Below are 18,950 nucleotides of genomic sequence, written 5' to 3'. Positions count from 1 at the left end.
TCTGTGCTTACACCATTTACTAGGAGTGACAGGGAGGCAGTACCTTCTGTGCTTACACCATTTACTAGGAGTGACAGGGAGGCAGTACCTTCTGTGCTTACACCATTTACTAGGAGTGACAGGGAGGCAGTACCTTCTGTGCTTACACCATTTACTAGGAGTGACAGGGAGGCAGTACCTTCTGTGCTTACACCATTTACTAGGAGTGACAGGGAGGCAGTACCTTCTGTGCTTACACCATTTACTAGGAGTGACAGGGAGGCAGTACCTTCTCTGCTTACACCATTTACTAGGAGTGACATGGAGGCAGTACATTCTGTGCTTACACCATTTACTGGGAGAGACAGGGAGGCAGTATCTTCTGTGCTTACACCATTTACTAGGAGTGACAGGGAGGCAGTACCTTCTGTGCTTGCACCATTTACTGAGAGACAGGAAACCAGCACCACCTGTGCATACGCCATTTACTGGGAGTGAGAGGGAGAAAGAAACATCTGTGCTTATACCACTTACTAGGAGAGAAAAGGAGGCAGTACCATCTGTGCTTACACCATTTACTAGGAGTGACAGGGAGGCAGTACCATCTGTGCTTACACCATTTACTAGGAGTGACAGGGAGGCAGTACCATCTGTGCCCACACCATTAACTGGGAGTTACAGAGAGGCAGGGCGATCTGTGCTTACACCATTTATCAAGAGACAGTACTATCTGTGGTTACACCATTTATCAGGGGAGACAATCAGGTAGCACTATCTGTGCTTACACTATTTACTGGGAGAGACAAGGAAGCAGTACTATCTGTGCTGACATTTACACAAAGACACATGGAGGCAATACTTACTGTTTCTACATAGTTTACAAAGAGAGGCAAAAAGGCAGCACTATCTGTGCCTTCATCATTTGTAGAAAGACAGTTTTAAACAAGCCTACATCACCGCAAAGGCGAAGAAATGTACTGCAATCTACCCTCAGAGATTTTGGTCACCTCGCTGAGGACGGGCAGAATGTAGATGCCCCAGCTCTACACAGGGTAGTAAACTTAATCACGTGTGAAATAAACTTGGTTCAACCTTTAATGTAAAAACAAAAATAAGTGATCACACGGTAATCGATCAGTATAGAAACCGATCAGTGCACGGCGTTATACAGTCAGCACCGCTGGGCACAGGGATGAAATGTGTCCGTCCAGCTCCGAGGATCTTCCCGCGTCACCAGACCTGACACCTCTTTATCACTTCTTTTAGGGTCTTGATACAGTCCGCATCCTTGTCCTTCAATGCCACCGCCAGGAGCACCGGCTTGTTCTTGGATTCTTGGGACACGAAGCTCACCAGGTTCTTGGCACAGACGTGAATGAGGGGCTGTGGAAGTACGAAAGTCAGACGATATGAATATCTGCCCTAGAATCATTTTCTGGAGGAAGAGTGTACTACGAACCGACGCTAGAGCGATACGTAAAGGAAACGTGGCTATAGGGGCTACATCGTCTTCTTTACCACATCAGTATACCCAAGGCCTCCATATACACTTGGGTAAAGCGGCCGAACCCACCAAATTTGGACATACAGACACCAGCGCCCTACACCACCTGCTGTGATCGGGGCAGACAATGACATAATGGAGCACTTTTCATTTGGATTATTTTATTCTTTTGTTTTTCATAGTGTAAAGCATTTTTCTTAAAGGGGTTTTGGACCCGAAATGCTTTTATGTACGTAACAAACATTGCAGGTTACTCCCTCTCCCCGGGTGCAGTGCTGACTCTCCGCCGCTGCTCCGGTCTCAGTGTTTTGGCTTCAGCAGTGACGGCTCACATCACCGCTGCAGCCAATCACTGAGCTCATCAGCTCTGCTGATAAAATAGGCACAATCTGCTGACCTTAGCATTCGGCTGCAGCGGTGATGTGAATGGTCGAAGTAATGTCACAGCTGAAACCAAAACACAAACCAGAGCAGCGACGGAAAACTGGCACTGAACATTGGGAGGGTGATATTGACCTTTTAGCTTTATTACATACAGAAGATGGTCTCTTTTAAAAGTGGAAAACCCCTTTAACTATTTTATTTATATATATATATATATATATATATATATATATATATATATATATATATATATATATATATACATATATATATGTCCCAAAAGAGGAGCTTGGTTTCTCCTTCCAACCAGAGGGATTGACCGCTGCATTAAAAGGGGTTACACAGCGTGGATCGGCACGACCTCCTACAGTAGAGTGTAATATTATCCTCTTGGCCGGTTACATTTGTGCATGCAGGAAACAATTAAAGGGGTTTTGCCAGCCATTGTGAAAACAGGGCCTCATTGAACAGAATGGAGGTCGAGCATGTGCATAACTGCTCCAGCTATCTTCTATGGGACTTCTGGAAATAGCCAAACACATGCTCGGCCTCTGCTCCACCCAGATGGGATTCCTCACTGCTCCCTTCTCAGGATGGGTGCGGACCACCAGCGATTGGGAAGATATTCACTAGCCAAAGAATAAGGGATAGCTTCCAAACTTGGCACAAACCCTTTAAAACCTCTAATGCTTCTTACAGCTGAGTGTTTGCTACAATTGCGTCCAGTCCAAACAATCCTAGGAAAGCCAAATCCAATCAGCAATGCTAATGATAGTTTGCTACAGTGTATCAGTGCAGGAAAGTCAGGAGAGGAGAACCTTCAGAGAGCCACCAACGAATCCGACAAACCTGCAGACCACCCATACTGCTCACCTCGTCACATCCTAGGAGGACCTTGGTGGTCAACGTAGGTTTCCCCAGGTCACCGGACACCATGTTTGGAGTAACAGAGACCAGTGTGCCCATCTTCCCATACTGAGTGACCACCACCAGGATGTGGTCAGTGAACGCGGTGCAGACCACCTGGGTCACCACTCCATTGATGACCTCCTCTGCCTGCTTGGACACGACGACCGGCTTCACGTCCGCAGCGGGTGTATTCATTCTGTATCAAAAAGAGATAGAAAAACAAAAAAGATAATTCAGAACTTCAGTCGAGACCTCCTGACGGCCCCCCAGCCTTACACATGCACGCTCAGGCCGGCCGAGGGTCCTACAAATGTAATACGGTCACAAAGCCCGGCCCAAATGCCAGGAACCATCAGCGTCACAGATCTGTAACGAGACAAGAGGCTAATTCTTTTCTTTTTACTCTTTGCAGCATTTACCAACCAGGGTAAAGGGGTTGGCAGCAGGGATCACATAACATAATGTCATGCAAGCCCTGGGAGAATCAGTGCCGACACTGCAGGAGCAGCACCAGCACCTGAGGGGAGTATAAGGGTTATTATTTTACAAGGGGGACACATAGGGGATTGGCAAAGTGTTGTCTGAGTAGCGGACAACCCCTTTAATTTTATGAGATTGGACTTTTATGGTCAAGACGATACCAACTACATCTTTTATGGGAGCACAAACATGGCGACGAATGGGGCCCTTTAGTAAGTCTCTGGCTGTCACGGTGCGGGCTGGAAAAGACTCGTAATTGGATATTTCTACTGTCCAAGATAGATAGTGACATTTAAAGGGTAATTCCAATTTTCACAGATGTGATACAGTCGGATAGAGCTTGTAAAAACGAGCACTTTTGCAATTTACTGCGTCTTAAAATTTCCAGCCGTTCTTGAGATATTAAGTCTTTCTTTTGTCTACAGCTCGTTGCCTAGGAGACCGACCACCGCTGCTGTCTAACATGTAAGTACTAGTGGGGATTAGGCACCCTCCAGCTTCAGAACATTGAAAACAAACACGTTGGCATGTTCTGCCGTCTAGCAGCGGTGGTCGGTCTCCAAGGCAACAAGATGTATATTATTGGAAAGTTTTTATGATCTTTATGCTAAAGCAAATTCCAAACATCACATCCAACATATCGGGATTGCAGTGTAAGCAATTATCCCAAGAAATTCAGGTCGCTTCAGCCACCACTTCCCAGCACACTCTGCGCTACAGCATGCTGGGATATGTAGTTTCCGTGCTGACGTGTAAGGTAGACCACCAGGCCCACACCTCATCCCTGGGTCAGCTCACCTCCAGCGCCACCTCGCTTCGGCCACACTTCCCAGCTTCTGGACTCCAGGCTTTCTTCTCTCACAGCCTCATACGTGAAACAGTTCAGCAAATATGGCCGCCGAACTACGAATCCCATGAACACTTGCGTTGAAATCTTCAATTCCCTGTAGCTTTATGGAAACGTAACAGAAAGAACAACACACTGGAGAAAGCAAAAGAAGCGTCGCAGCGCCACCTAGTGGATATTGATGGAATTCAGTGGTCGATGTAAATTCTTTCAGGAAAGCCATTTTCTTTGTGGGAAGATTCCTGTAACTTGTGTGGAGGCTGCTGTGAAAGATTAAAACTAGTACAAGGGGAGAACAGAGGGAATTCTCAGAGCTGTGACTGACTGTAGTGGGGATATGTAAGAGTCATGGTTTGGGGGCGCCAGGAATGACTGTACTTGCTGTTTGTGCACAATTTGCTGTGGGGCCAGGGATGGACATACAGGGGCTTCTCACAAAATTAGAATATCATCAAAAAGTGAATTAATTTCAGTTCTTCAATATGACTATGGGGTTAGTATTGGGGGCGTCTTATAGATGCCACTCCATTACTGACCTCTGGGCTTGATGTCACCTGACAGTACAAAAGTGAAATCAACCCCCCAATTATTACCCCACTCGTCATTACACCAGGGCAAGTGGGAAGAGCCGGGCAAAGCACCAGAATGTGTAGGCTGGGGGGGCACAATATCCATGGCCACTTCCCAGCTTCAGCATACCAGCCCCCTGCTGTCTGTTAGTGTGGGACCCCGCTATTCTTGGTAACCAGCCTTGCTGAAACTGACAGCTGAGGGTTGCGGCCCACAGCTGCCAGATTTACCTGGCTGGTTATCAAAAATACAGGGGAACGTACGTCATTTTTTTTCATTTATTTATAACTCAGGCACCGGCTGATGAATACTCCCATCAGCGGCACCTGCTCTATCTGTTATCAGCTGCAGCAGGGGTGTGCTGATGGGAGCAGTAGTCACATCATCCGACGCTTGTGACTGGAGGTAAACTCACGCTGTCATCTGACAGATCAGTAATCACAATCACATGGGTCTCCGGCAGACCCTGGGTGGTCATGCCAACCCATCAGCGCCCCACGGTAATGTGACAGAGGCACCGATGGTCGTGGTTTGTGATGCGCTTCCGGCACGTGAATGGTAAATGCTGCTGTCGGAACTCGACAGTGGCATTTAACATGTTAACAGCCACGGGTGGATCGCGATTCCACCCGCGGCTGTTAGGGAGACATGTCAGCTGATCAGATTAGCTGTCATGTGCCTGAAAAGGTGGCATGGCTTTTGACATTAGGTTACGTTTGTCAAACCTTTAGTTGAACAAGTCGGAGAAGATTTAAATGTCTGCCAAACAGAACCGAACGTGAAAAGGTTCGCTCATCTCTATCTGTCACCAGGTTTGTCCCATAGGAGGTAAGGCCAAGACCTTTCAGGCCTGATACATAGCATTCTAGTATGCTGCATATCTGCGACTAATCTTGCCTGCAAGACAAGAAAAGACCTTTTATGATACTCACTTATGGGGCAATCGGGTACAATGGGTGTTATTGGTCTAGGTCCGCTGCCTCCTCTCTTCTTGTGATACCATCTTCCTTCTGTGGTTTCTTATGGATGACGCATCCCTACATCATCCACACAGTCATCCCGGGATCACGCTCATGTGCAGGCCTACTTTTGTACTGCAGTGTGCATGCGCCAGCACTCTTTAACCTTTCCCGGCGCATGCGCACTGCACTACTTTACCCTCGACATGGAAGATAACTACGTCTGCGCCGGAGCGCTGTGCCGAGGAGACTGTGTGGATGACGTAGGACACATTATCCACACGAAGCAAGAAGGAGGACGGCATCCCAGGAAGAAGGGAGGCGCCGGGCAAAGACAGCGCTGCCCATCAGACCCGACCGCCCTGTAGGTGAGCATTATTACAGGTCTTGTAGTCTTGAAGGCTGTCTCAGGCTATCCCCAGGGTTCTGTGAAGATTGAGCTCCTTGGGGACGTCTCAGAAATTTCTGTTCCTGGAAATCAATAGCAAATGACCATTGATTTGCCTTTAGGACCTGGGAGCTGATAAGTGGATTATCTCCTAAGGATCATCACTTCTTTATCCCCTTAAGGATGCGACCTATTTTAATTTTTGCTATTTCATTTTTTCCTTCTTCCAAGAGCCATAACTTTTTTTTCTTTTTTCATTTTTCCAAGTTATGGAAGGGCTTGTTTTTTTGTGAGACTCGTAGTTTTGAAATACGTCGTTCATTTTACCATATAATGTACAGGAGAAAGATTAATCAAATTTCAACTATGATGAAATGATGAAAAAGCTGCGTCGCTTTTAGGGCAGTTCAATTTTGGTCACGTCAGTTGTGTCGTAAAAAAAATAGCAGGGAACACAATTCTGCAGGTCAGCATGGTTACTGCGGTATCCAACGTATAGATTTTTTTTTTTTACTGTTTTATAAACTTTGGGAAAAAAATCAAAGAAAAAATTGGTTTCATGTTGCCATTTTTGGAAACCTATAACGTTCTTATCTTTTCATCATTGGAGCTACAGTAAGGCCAATCTCACACGTCCAGATAATTCCGGTACCGGAAAAATCGGTACCGGAGTTATCCGTGTCCATGTGCTCACGTGGCACATCAGTGTGGCAGACGTGCAGAAGCCGTGTGCCGCCCGTGTGCTGACTGAGGACCACACGGACCGTGCAGGAGACAGCGCTAGAGTTAAGCGCTGTCCCCCTGCGTGTGGTGCTGAAGCCAGCATTCATTCCTTCTCCCCAGCAGCGTTCGCTGGAGAGAAGGAATGAAAAATCATGTTTTTTTAATTTTTTTTGTTTTTAAAATAAAGTTCCCGGTCACCTCCCGCCTCCCACCCCCTGTGCGCCCGCCCGCTGGAAATAAAATACTTACCCAGCTCCCGCGATGCTTCCTCTCAGCGTCACAGCTTGTCCTGTATGAGCGGTCACGTGGTACCGCTCATTACAGGGATGAATATGCGGCTCCACCCCTATTTTAAAACTTTTTTTCCCTACTTTTTACTTTTTTGTCAGTCCCCATAGGGGACTTGACTTGAACCTGTGACTATATGGTCACTTGCACTGTATATTGCAGTGCTGCAGTGTATAGTAAAAATCACAATCTCTTATGAAGCTCAGACTGTGGCTGGGCAAGAGATCAAACATGGCAGCCACATGGGCTTTCGACAGGACCCCAACTGACTGCACATGGGGGCTGATGGGCTCTCAAGTGAGCACTAGGGCTGTATCTTGGCACTTAAATGTTGCAGTCAGTGATTAACAGCTGCATTTAAGGGGTTAACAGCAGTGATCCGCTCTATACTGGCTAAGTAACACAGCTGGCATCTGATCGATGTAGAGCGAGCTCAGCTCTACGCACCCTGACTCCTCCACATTTGCTACAAGTAGAGGAGAGACAATTGTGGCAGCTAAATAGGAAAGGGTTCTTTACAGTAAGAGCAATCAGACTGGAATGCCGACCACAAGAGATAGTAATGGCAGACACTATAACAACATTTAAAAAAGGTCTGGATGCTTTTTTAACAAAACATGACATTGTCAGTTATAAATATTCTAGCAATATAAAATATATAACTTTGAAGATAGGTTGAACTTGATGGTCCTAGGTCTTTTTTCAACCTATGTAATTATGTGAACTGTACATTAGGAAAATACTTGAAATGTATTTCCCTATAATATTATTTTACAAGTAATTTCCTCTTATTTTTTTTCTGTGTAAAGTGCTAGCTATACATTCAGTCTCTGGATTTAAAAAGTGCAAAACCCTCCTGAAACACTTGCACGTTTAATCTGTATTTCTTATGGTGCCTAAGGGAAGCCATAATGCTAGGCATCTGCTTGGTAACAAGGGCAGTTAGTTGCCTCTATAATGAAGTGAATGACCAATGATGAAAGGGTTAATACTTGGGTCCTGCGTCAGTAATAGCCCCTGCAGTAACCATGACAACTGTTATGAGGTCATAAACAAGTGTGATAAAGAAGATTCCATAATAGAAGGCCGTGCTGCCACGATCAGCGCCATTACTGATGCGCCTGAGGACGTTAAGCTTGACCACCCCACGTAATGTGCCGACCTTGGTGAAATTTGGAGGTTCTAGCAGGGAAAGGGGTTTTCTGCTTTAGACACCTGTTATGACCCCAATGGCGAGGGTCTCAGAGATATCAGCAAGTCTGCGAAGTACAAAAATCCAGCTCATAGGACAGTGGTAACTGGGTTGACCATATATCTACTCCTAACGCCAACCCTAGAAGTAGCCGGGAACATGCCTACGTTGGTCGCTAGATGTCTCGCGCCAGCCGGAGAGCTAACTACCCCTAGAAGAGGAAAACAAAGACCTCTCTTGCCTCCAGAGAAAGGACCCCAAAAGTAGGATACGAGCCCCCCACAAATAATAACGGTGAGGTAAGAGGAAATGACAAACACAGAGATGAACTAGGTTTAGCACAGAGAGGCCCACTTACTAATAGCAGAATATAGTAAGATAACTTATATGGTCAACAAAAACCCTATCAAAAAATCCACGCTGGAGATTCAAGAACCCCCGAACCGTCTAACGGCCCGGGGGGAGAACACCAGCCGCCCTAGAGCTTCCAGCAAGGTCAGGATACTGATTATATACAAGCTGGACAAAAATAGCAAACAAAAACAAATTGCAAAAAGCAAAAAACAGACTTAGCTTAATGAAGCAGGAACCAGGATCAGTGGACAAGAGCACTACAGATTAGCTCTGATATCAACGTTGCCAGGCATAGAACTGAAGGTCCAGGGAGCTTATATAGCAACACCCCTGACCTAACGACCCAGGTGAGCATAAAAGGAATGACAGACATACCCAGAGTCAAATCCCTAGTAGCCACTAGAGGGAGCCAAAAAGTAAATTCACAACAGTACCCCCCCCCTTAGTGAGGGGTCACCGAACCCTCACCAAGACCACCAGGGCGATCAGGATGAGCGGCGTGAAAGGCACGAACTAAATCGGCCGCATGAACATCAGAGGCGACCACCCAGGAATTATCCTCCTGACCATAGCCCTTCCACTTGACCAGGTACTGAAGCCTCCGCCTGGAGAGACGAGAGTCCAAGATCTTCTCCACCACGTACTCCAACTCGCCCTCAACCAACACCGGAGCAGGAGGCTCAGCAGAAGGAACCACAGGCACAACGTACCGCCGCAACAAGGACCTATGAAATACGTTGTGAATGGCAAACGACACCGGAAGATCCAGGCGAAAAGATACAGGATTAAGGATCTCCAATATCTTGTAAGGACCAATAAATCGAGGCTTAAATTTGGGAGAGGAGACCTTCATAGGAACAAATCGAGAAGACAGCCATACCAAATCCCCAACGCGAAGTCGGGGACCCACACCGCGGCGGCGGTTGGCAAAACGCTGAGCCTTCTCCTGTGACAACTTCAAGTTGTCAACCACATGATTCCAGATCCGCTGCAACCTATCCACCACAGAATCCACCCCAGGACAGTCAGAAGGCTCCACATGTCCCGAGGAAAAACGAGGGTGGAAACCAGAGTTGCAGAAAAATGGTGAAACCAAGGTGGCAGAACTAGCCCGATTATTAAGGGCAAATTCAGCCAACGGCAAGAAGGTCACCCAATCATCCTGATCAGAAGAGACAAAACACCTCAAATACGCCTCCAGAGTCTGATTAGTTCGTTCCGTTTGACCGTTAGTCTGTGGATGAAAAGCGGACGAAAACGACAAATCTATGCCCATCCTACCACAAAAGGATCGCCAGAACCTGGAAACAAACTGGGATCCTCTGTCCGACACAATATTCTCAGGAATGCCGTGCAAACGAACCACGTTCTGGAAGAACACAGGAACCAGATCAGAAGAGGAAGGCAGTTTGGGCAAAGGAACCAGATGGACCATCTTGGAGAAACGATCACATATCACCCAGATGACAGACATGCCCTGAGACACCGGAAGATCCGAAATGAAATCCATAGAGATGTGTGTCCAAGGTCTCTTCGGGACAGGCAAGGGCAAGAGCAACCCGCTGGCACGAGAACAGCAAGGCTTAGCTCGAGCACAAGTACCACAGGACTGCACAAATGACCGCACATCTCTTGACAAGGAAGGCCACCAAAAGGACCTGGCCACCAGATCTCTAGTGCCAAAAATTCCCGGGTGCCCTGCCAACACAGAGGAATGAACCTCGGAAATGACTCTGCTGGTCCATTTAGCAGGCACAAACAATCTGTCAGGTGGACAAGAGTCAGGCCTACCAGCCTGAAATCTCTGCAACACACGTCGCAGATCTGGAGAAATAGCTGACAGGATAACTCCTTCCTTAAGAATACCCACAGGTTCAGCGACTCCAGGAGCATCAGGCACAAAGCTCCTAGACAGAGCATCGGCCTTCACATTCTTAGAACCTGGTAAATATGAAACCACAAAGTCAAAACGGGAGAAAAACAATGACCAGCGGGCCTGTCTAGGATTCAGGCGTTTAGCAGACTCGAGGTACATCAGATTTTTGTGATCAGTCAAGACCACCACACGATGCTTAGCACCCTCGAGCCAATGACGCCACTCCTCAAATGCCCACTTCATGGCCAACAACTCCTGATTGCCCACATCATAATTTCGCTCAGCCGGCGAAAACTTCCTAGAGAAAAAGGCACAAGGTCTCATAGTAGCACAACCAGGGCTTCTCTGCGACAAAACGGCCCCTGCCCCAATCTCCGAAGCATCCACTTCAACCTGAAAGGGAAGTGAGACATCAGGCTGGCACAAAACAGGCGCTGAAGTAAACCGGCGCTTCAACTCCTGGAAAGCCTCCACGGCAGCAGGAGCCCAGTTAGCCACATCAGAGCCTTTCTTGGTCATATCCGTCAACGGTTTAACAACGCTAGAAAAATTAGCGATAAAACGACGGTAGAAGTTAGCAAAACCCAAGAACTTCTGAAGACTCTTAACTGACGAGGGTTGAGTCCAATCATGAATAGCTCGAACCTTGACTGGGTCCATCTCCACAGCAGAAGGGGAAAAAATGAACCCTAAAAAGGGAACCTTCTGTACACCAAAGAGACACTTTGAGCCTTTAACAAACAAAGAATTTTCACGCAAAATCTTGAAAACCATCCTGACCTGCTCCACATGCGAGTCCCAATCATCAGAAAAAACCAGAATATCATCCAGATAAACGATCAAAAATTTATCCAGATACTTCCGGAAAATGTCATGCATAAAGGACTGAAAAACTGAAGGTGCATTAGAGAGCCCAAATGGCATCACCAAGTACTCAAAATGACCTTCGGGCGTATTGAATGCGGTTTTCCATTCATCTCCTTGCTTAATGCGCACAAGGTTGTACGCACCGCGAAGGTCTATCTTGGTGAACCACTTGGCACCTTTAATCCGGGCAAACAAGTCTGACAACAACGGCAAAGGATACTGAAATTTGACAGTGATCTTATTTAAAAGCCGATAGTCAATACAAGGCCTCAAAGATCCGTCTTTTTTAGCCACAAAAAAGAATCCCGCACCAAGAGGGGAAGAAGAAGGACGGATATGCCCCTTCTCCAGAGACTCCTTGATATATGAACGCATCGCGGTATGTTCAGGTACCGACAGATTAAACAGTCTTCCCTTAGGAAACTTACTGCCTGGAATCAAATCTATTGCACAGTCACATTCCCTATGAGGAGGCAATGCACTTGACCTAGACTCGCTGAAGACATCCTGATAATCAGACAAATACGCCGGAACTTCCGAAGGCGTAGAAGTAGCAATAGACACGGGCAGGGAATCTCCATGAATTCCATGACAGCCCCAACTTGACACTGACATTGCCTTCCAGTCCAAGACTGGATTATGGGTCTGTAACCATGGCAACCCCAAAACAACCAAATCATGCATTTTATGCAGAACAAGAAAACGTATCACCTCCCGATGTTCAGGAGTCATGCACATGGTAACCTGTGTCCAAAACTGCGGTTTATTTTCTGCCAATGGCGTAGCGTCAATACCCCTAAGAGGGATAGGATTTTCTAATGGCTCAAGAACAAAACCGCAGCGCTTGGCAAATGACAGATCCATAAGACTCAGGGCAGCACCTGAATCTACAAACGCCATGACAGGATAAGACGACAGTGAGCAAATCAAAGTTACAGATAGAATGAACTTAGGTTGCAAATTACCAATAGCGACAGGACTAACAACCTTAGTAAGACGCTTAGAGCATGCTGAGATAACATGTGCAGAATCACCACAGTAGTAACACAAGCCATTCTGGCGTCTATGAATTTTCCGCTCATTTCTAGTCAGGATTCTATCACATTGCATTAAATCAGGTGCCTGTTCAGATAACACCATGAGGGAATTTGCGGTTTTGCGCTCCCGCAACCGCCGGTCAATTTGAATTGCCAGGGCCATGGAATCATTCAGACCTGTGGGAATGGGAAAACCCACCATCACATTCTTAATGGCTTCAGAAAGGCCATTTCTAAAATTTGCAGCCAATGCACACTCGTTCCACTGGGTCAGCACGGACCATTTCCGAAATTTTTGGCAATACACCTCAGCCTCGTCCTGGCCCTGAGACATAGCCAGCAAGGCTTTTTCTGCCTGAATCTCAAGATTGGGCTCCTCATAAAGCAAACCGAGCGCCAGAAAAAACGCATCAATATCAGCCAATGCCGGATCTCCTGGCGCCAGCGAGAAAGCCCAATCCTGAGGGTCGCCCCGTAAAAAAGAAATAACAATTTTCACTTGCTGAGCGGAGTCTCCAGAGGAACAGGGTCTCAGGGACAAAAACAATTTACAATTATTCCTGAAATTTCTAAACTTAAATCGATCTCCGGAAAACAGTTCAGGAATCGGTATCTTAGGTTCTAACATAGGATTTCTGGTAACATAATCTTGTATGCCCTGCACACGAGCAGCAAGCTGGTCCACACTTGTAATCAAGGTCTGGACATTCATGTCTGCAGCAATCACAAGCCACTCAGAGGTAAAGGGGAAAAGAAAAAAAAATGAAAGAGAGAAAAAAAACCTCAGAGCTTTCTTTCTTATAATCCCACTTCTGCAATGCATTTAACATTTAATACTGGCCTGGCAAACTGTTATGACCCCAATGGCGAGGGTCTCAGAGATATCAGCAAGTCTGCGAAGTACAAAAATCCAGCTCATAGGACAGTGGTAACTGGGTTGACCATATATCTACTCCTAACGCCAACCCTAGAAGTAGCCGGGAACATGCCTACGTTGGTCGCTAGATGTCTCGCGCCAGCCGGAGAGCTAACTACCCCTAGAAGAGGAAAACAAAGACCTCTCTTGCCTCCAGAGAAAGGACCCCAAAAGTAGGATACGAGCCCCCCACAAATAATAACGGTGAGGTAAGAGGAAATGACAAACACAGAGATGAACTAGGTTTAGCACAGAGAGGCCCACTTACTAATAGCAGAATATAGTAAGATAACTTATATGGTCAACAAAAACCCTATCAAAAAATCCACGCTGGAGATTCAAGAACCCCCGAACCGTCTAACGGCCCGGGGGGAGAACACCAGCCGCCCTAGAGCTTCCAGCAAGGTCAGGATACTGATTATATACAAGCTGGACAAAAATAGCAAACAAAAACAAATTGCAAAAAGCAAAAAACAGACTTAGCTTAATGAAGCAGGAACCAGGATCAGTGGACAAGAGCACTACAGATTAGCTCTGATATCAACGTTGCCAGGCATAGAACTGAAGGTCCAGGGAGCTTATATAGCAACACCCCTGACCTAACGACCCAGGTGAGCATAAAAGGAATGACAGACATACCCAGAGTCAAATCCCTAGTAGCCACTAGAGGGAGCCAAAAAGTAAATTCACAACAGACACCCCCGGGGCATGGGAAGGTAACTGATAGGGGTGACCAGCACAGGATCCCCTTCTGTTACCCTCTACAAAGAGCTGCTCTCCTTTGGGAGTTCATCGAAGCACCTATGACTTTAATGGGTGATAAATTGGGATGGGAGAAGGGGGAGGGGGTATTTCTCCTATTAGGGGTTATCCATTATGATCAATCCATGTAACCAAAAGTCTAAATTTATGAGAGGTGGACCTGGATCTGTAAGGAAGAAATGGTTCATCCATCTGGGCAATCAGATCAACTAAATTGGGTCTAACAACCAATGTGGTGACCGATATCGCAACCAGATCTCTCCCACATGCGGTTTATCACATTTATAGTCTATATTTGTTATGTCGTTCTCTGTAAATCTGGTAAAATGTGCAAATGTTAAAACTTGTTACATCTGTTATATATCGGAACTAACTCTCTAAGCCCAAGGGAAGGGCGATCCACCAGCCATGGTTTCCTAGAGGTTTCCACCACAGGGGTTTTTTCCTCTCCTGAGAGCTGGAGGGTGACTCTTCGTGAGTCGGGGGTTATGCCATTTTTGGTGTCATGTGAATGTAAATAAAATTGAGAACGTTTGACACCTAATTACAATGCTTCGTGTATTTATTTTGTGTCCGTCTGTGTGATTCATTTTGTTTGGGAGTCGGGGTCCATCACATGTCACTGTGTCATAGGGCCGGACATCTGTGGGCCACAGTTTTGCCCCAGGTGTTTCTCCTGCTCTGCTGATTATCATGGAGCAGAGAAGACAGGCAAATGTGCCCTCATCATTGGAATAAGGACTTATATTACAGCTGGATTACAAGCAGCTTCCTCGCCTCATTCACACAGTGAGTATTTTGGCCAGTATTTTACATCAGTATTTGTCAGCTAAAAAAACAGACAGGAGCAAACACTGAGAAAAATAATAACTGAATGACTTTTACCTCGTCTGTGTTTTGGATCCACTCCTGGAGTCTAACAAATACTGATGCAAAATATCGCCATGTACAAGTGCTGTAAATCCTTACTGACTTCATCATTACATCGAGGACAGCGCTGCAGTCAGTAACTTAGCTCAGTGACTCTGCTTGAGTTGACATCATAAGCTGTTGAGCTCACTAATTGTCTGCAGCGCTGCCAATGTGACGTCAGCGCTGCAGACAATAACAGATCCCATGGGTGGCACCAGAGATTCAGCCCAGCAGGGGAGAGTGTGTAAAGTACAGGGGAACACAGATTTCACTTTCTGAATACCCTTCATAAAAACCAATGCATTTCGAGCCAGGACTAAGAATGTTGTAAAATTTGAAATGCGTTGGTTTTTATAGAAAGTGTTCACTTCAACCTTTTGCAAAGTTTGTATATTTTTTCACTTTTTTAATGGATTAAATAAAAAAAATTATATTCTGGAAGCTGGATCCTTTACCGTTCTTGGACTTGTTTACTTTTTTTAATACTACAAAAATTGAGGTGTGTTGAATTTTTGAAATCTTGCGAATTATGTGTTTTATTTGCGGAATTTCCCCATACACTTTAATGAGATGCCGAATATTCACATATAAAACATTCATATGGGTTTTTATTACATTTCAGCAGCAAAAAAATGGTTGTAATCCACATGCACACATAACATTATCAATAAAGCATTATCAAAGCTCACAGCAGAGAGGAAGTTTATAAAACAAAGTCATTTTAATTAAAAAATTATATTCAAAAAGAAGCAAGAGCGAAACTGAAAAAAATGCAATAAAAGCATCTAAAAAGCACTCAAAAGGCAACGGAGAAACACTAATAGCCTAATCATTTGAAGAATGAAATTCTGCAGGAAATCTACAGCATCAAAATCTCTCCAAATACTCATAGTAGAAACATATCCCTAGAGGGTAATATCACTGATTGTGAGATGGGAGATGAGAGACAAGTCTGCTGCCAATGGGAAAGAATTTGTGGTCTAAATTATGATGTTGTCCAGCTATGAAAAAGTGCACAAAACCCCCCAAAACAAAGCATTTTGATATGGTATCTTGGTAGAATACTAAGGAAAATAGGGGTGTCCTTTGCCCGTGATCCTCGTGGTCAGTGTGGTTACAGAGAACGTGTCTTGCTCTTGCCTCCGGACGGCTGTTATACTCTGCAGTAACTGACAATCCGCGGATATGGATAAGCGCTGTATTGTGATCGGTGGCCAGGGCCGCAGTCATGGCCCACATAGGTGTCTGCTTTAGCGTGCCCTGACCACCCGCATCACATATATACAGTCCCACTGTCTCACTTGCCTGGTTCTCAGAGGCCTCCCATAGATGCAGGGACACTTCTTCACATAAAGAGACAAAGTCCAATTCCAACTTAAAATGTAGAACTTTGCTTGTTTCCAACCGCAGCATGTCCACATAAGTTACAGCATCAACACAGAGTTCTGCACAGTTCATTTCCTTCGCTTTCCCTATGCTCTTCCCTATGTCCTTTAAATTGTACCCGGTTTATCCCGTCTCGACCGGTACTGCAGTATCCTCCCTGTTCAGCTTCGCTACGATCAGACAATCAGGAGTTCCCTTGTCTGTTTCGCACAAGACTTAAGGGCATCTGCCCAAGTAGAAAGCTGACACATTTTGGAGCGACCTGCGATTCTGTTCTGCGGTGACTTCTGCTATCACCTCTGCTCTCATTTCTGCTGTCCTGGACGACTGGGCTTCACACTTAACATTACGTGGCCCACTGCTTAATGGGGGCCCCCATGCCCAGGTGACCTGCCTGGGCTCCCTAGCCTGACTGACTCAAGACCAGGAAATCCTCCTGTCTTACCTGCAGTTGGTCCCTCCTAAGTTAACTGTTACTGTTCCTGAGTTCCTATCTCTAATCTCAGTGTGCTATAATGCCCCAGACTCTTAGAGCTGCTTAAATTGTACAGAAACTGGCAATACCCCATCACCATTTTTTTTCGACCAAAATTTAGAAAATGTAAGGGAAGCGACAGTTTAATAAAGAGACACAAGTCTCCTTTAGGAGCCTCTAAAAGCCAGGAATGGTCTTTGTCCAGCACCGGACAATGTAAGTTGCTAACGAATATATATGCCCTATCAAACAACTTGTGAACAGACATATATGCTGACAAGGAACAACTGAACGCTGGACTGGATGTGGTTGCTGACTGTTGTGTCGGTGCAACTGCAGGTTGTGAGCAAGAGGCATCAGCGCCTCCTTCCTGGACAACAAATTGGGAAGGGTGTAACACGGGAATTGAATTACTCCATGCATGTAAATCAGGTACATAGAGCACCCATCCGGAGTTACTTCATTGATGCACGAAATGCATTTTGTAAAACAGTAACAGACCTACATAGTGTCCTGATGGCACCGAAAAATGCTATGTTGGCAGCATGGAATCTCATTTATTCAGGAAACTTTTTTGAAAGTTTTTTTCCTCTTAATACAGTATATTGCAATCATCACATTGTATATCACTGTGTACTTACAATTGCTCATTTTGCTTTTCTACCCAGCTAATTCTTCTCTTTTCCATTTGCTCTATATCACGTGATGTAGAATTGTAGTGCTAATGATGACTCATGCAGGGAAGAGAGGCTTCCTGTTTCTACATAGAGCTTAGAAGGATTCAGCTAGTCTGTTTTTACTCATGTGATGTCATAGACCTAATAGAAAAGAAAATAATTAACTGGGAAGAAGGGAAAAATGAAGGGCAGAAGGGAAAAATGAGCAATTGTAAGTACACAGTGCCGTATGATATGATGATTGCAATATATTAAGAGGAGTGCGTTTTAAAATTTAGCTTCCTTCAGTTGACACGTTTTGAGATGCCGTCAGATATTATAGCTTTTCTTCTAGAGTTTATTTAGGTGTCTGGTTCATGTGAAATGCTAGGTGAAATCCCAAGAAACAATGAAAACCCTATATTAAGGGTCACCAATCTAACCCAAGAAGAGGTGCGAAACCGGCTAAATAAGATTAAAATAGATAAATCTCCGGGTCCGGATGGCATACACCCACGAGTACTAAGAGAACTAAGTAATGTAATAGATAAACCATTATTTCTTATTTTTAGGGACTCTATAGCGACGGGGTCTGTTCCGCAGGACTGGCGCATAGCAAATGTGGTGCCAATATTCAAAAAGGGCTCTAAAAGTGAACCTGGAAATTATAGGCCAGTAAGTCTAACCTCTACTGTTGGTAAAATATTTGAAGGGTTTCTGAAGGATGTTATTCTGGATTATCTCAATGAGAATAACTGTTTAACTCCATATCAGCATGGGTTTATGAGGAATCGCTCCTGTCAAACCAATCTAATCAGTTTTTATGAAGAGGTTAGCTATAGGCTGGACCACGGTGAGTCATTGGACGTGGTATATCTCGATTTTTCCAAAGCGTTTGATACCGTGCCGCACAAGAGGTTGGTACACAAAATGAGAATGCTTGGTCTGGGGGAAAATGTGTGTAAATGGGTTAGTAACTGGCTTAGTGATAGAAAGCAGAGGGTGGTTATAAATGGTATAGTCTCTAACTGGGTCGCTGTGACCAGTGGGGTACCACAGGGGTCGGTATTGGGACCTGTTCTCTTCAACATATTCATTAATGATCTGGTAGAAGGTTTACACAGTAAAATATTGATATTTGCAGATGATACAAAACTATGTAAAGCAGTTAATACAAGAGAAGATAGTATTCTGCTACAGATGGATCTGGATAAGTTGGAAACTTGGGCTGAAAGGTGGCAGATGAGGTTTAACAATGATAAATGTAAGGTTATACACATGGGAAGAAGGAATCAATGTCACCATTACACACTGAATGGGAAACCACTGGGTAAATCTGACATGGAGAAGGACTTGGGGATCCTAGTTAATGATAAACTTACCTGGAGCAGCCAGTGCCAGGCAGCAGCTGCCAAGGCAAACAGGATCATGGGGTGCATTAAAAGAGGTCTGGATACACATGATGAGAGCATTATACTGCCTCTGT

The 18,950-nt window shown here is 45.3% G+C and overlaps 1 protein-coding gene across 1 annotated transcript; it reads right to left on the bottom strand.

The window, feature by feature from the left end:
* Positions 1 to 1,051: 1,051 nt before the first annotated feature.
* On the bottom strand, positions 1,052 to 4,193 carry PSMG3 (proteasome assembly chaperone 3). Its single transcript, XM_077273519.1, has 3 exons — positions 4,055 to 4,193; positions 2,741 to 2,972; positions 1,052 to 1,362 (listed from the first exon to the last, which is right to left on the bottom strand). Exons 2-3 carry the CDS (start codon positions 2,969 to 2,971, stop codon positions 1,210 to 1,212), a joined length of 384 nt encoding a protein of 127 aa, XP_077129634.1. The 5' UTR covers position 2,972; positions 4,055 to 4,193; the 3' UTR covers positions 1,052 to 1,209.
* Between the last annotated feature and the right edge of the window lie 14,757 nt (positions 4,194 to 18,950).

This window comes from Ranitomeya variabilis, chromosome 7 (assembly GCF_051348905.1).
Source record: "Ranitomeya variabilis isolate aRanVar5 chromosome 7, aRanVar5.hap1, whole genome shotgun sequence".
In the NCBI taxonomy this organism is placed as follows: domain Eukaryota; kingdom Metazoa; phylum Chordata; class Amphibia; order Anura; family Dendrobatidae; genus Ranitomeya; species Ranitomeya variabilis.
Note: the sequence above shows the minus strand (reverse complement) of the source record. Positions and strands in the feature narration are given on the sequence as shown.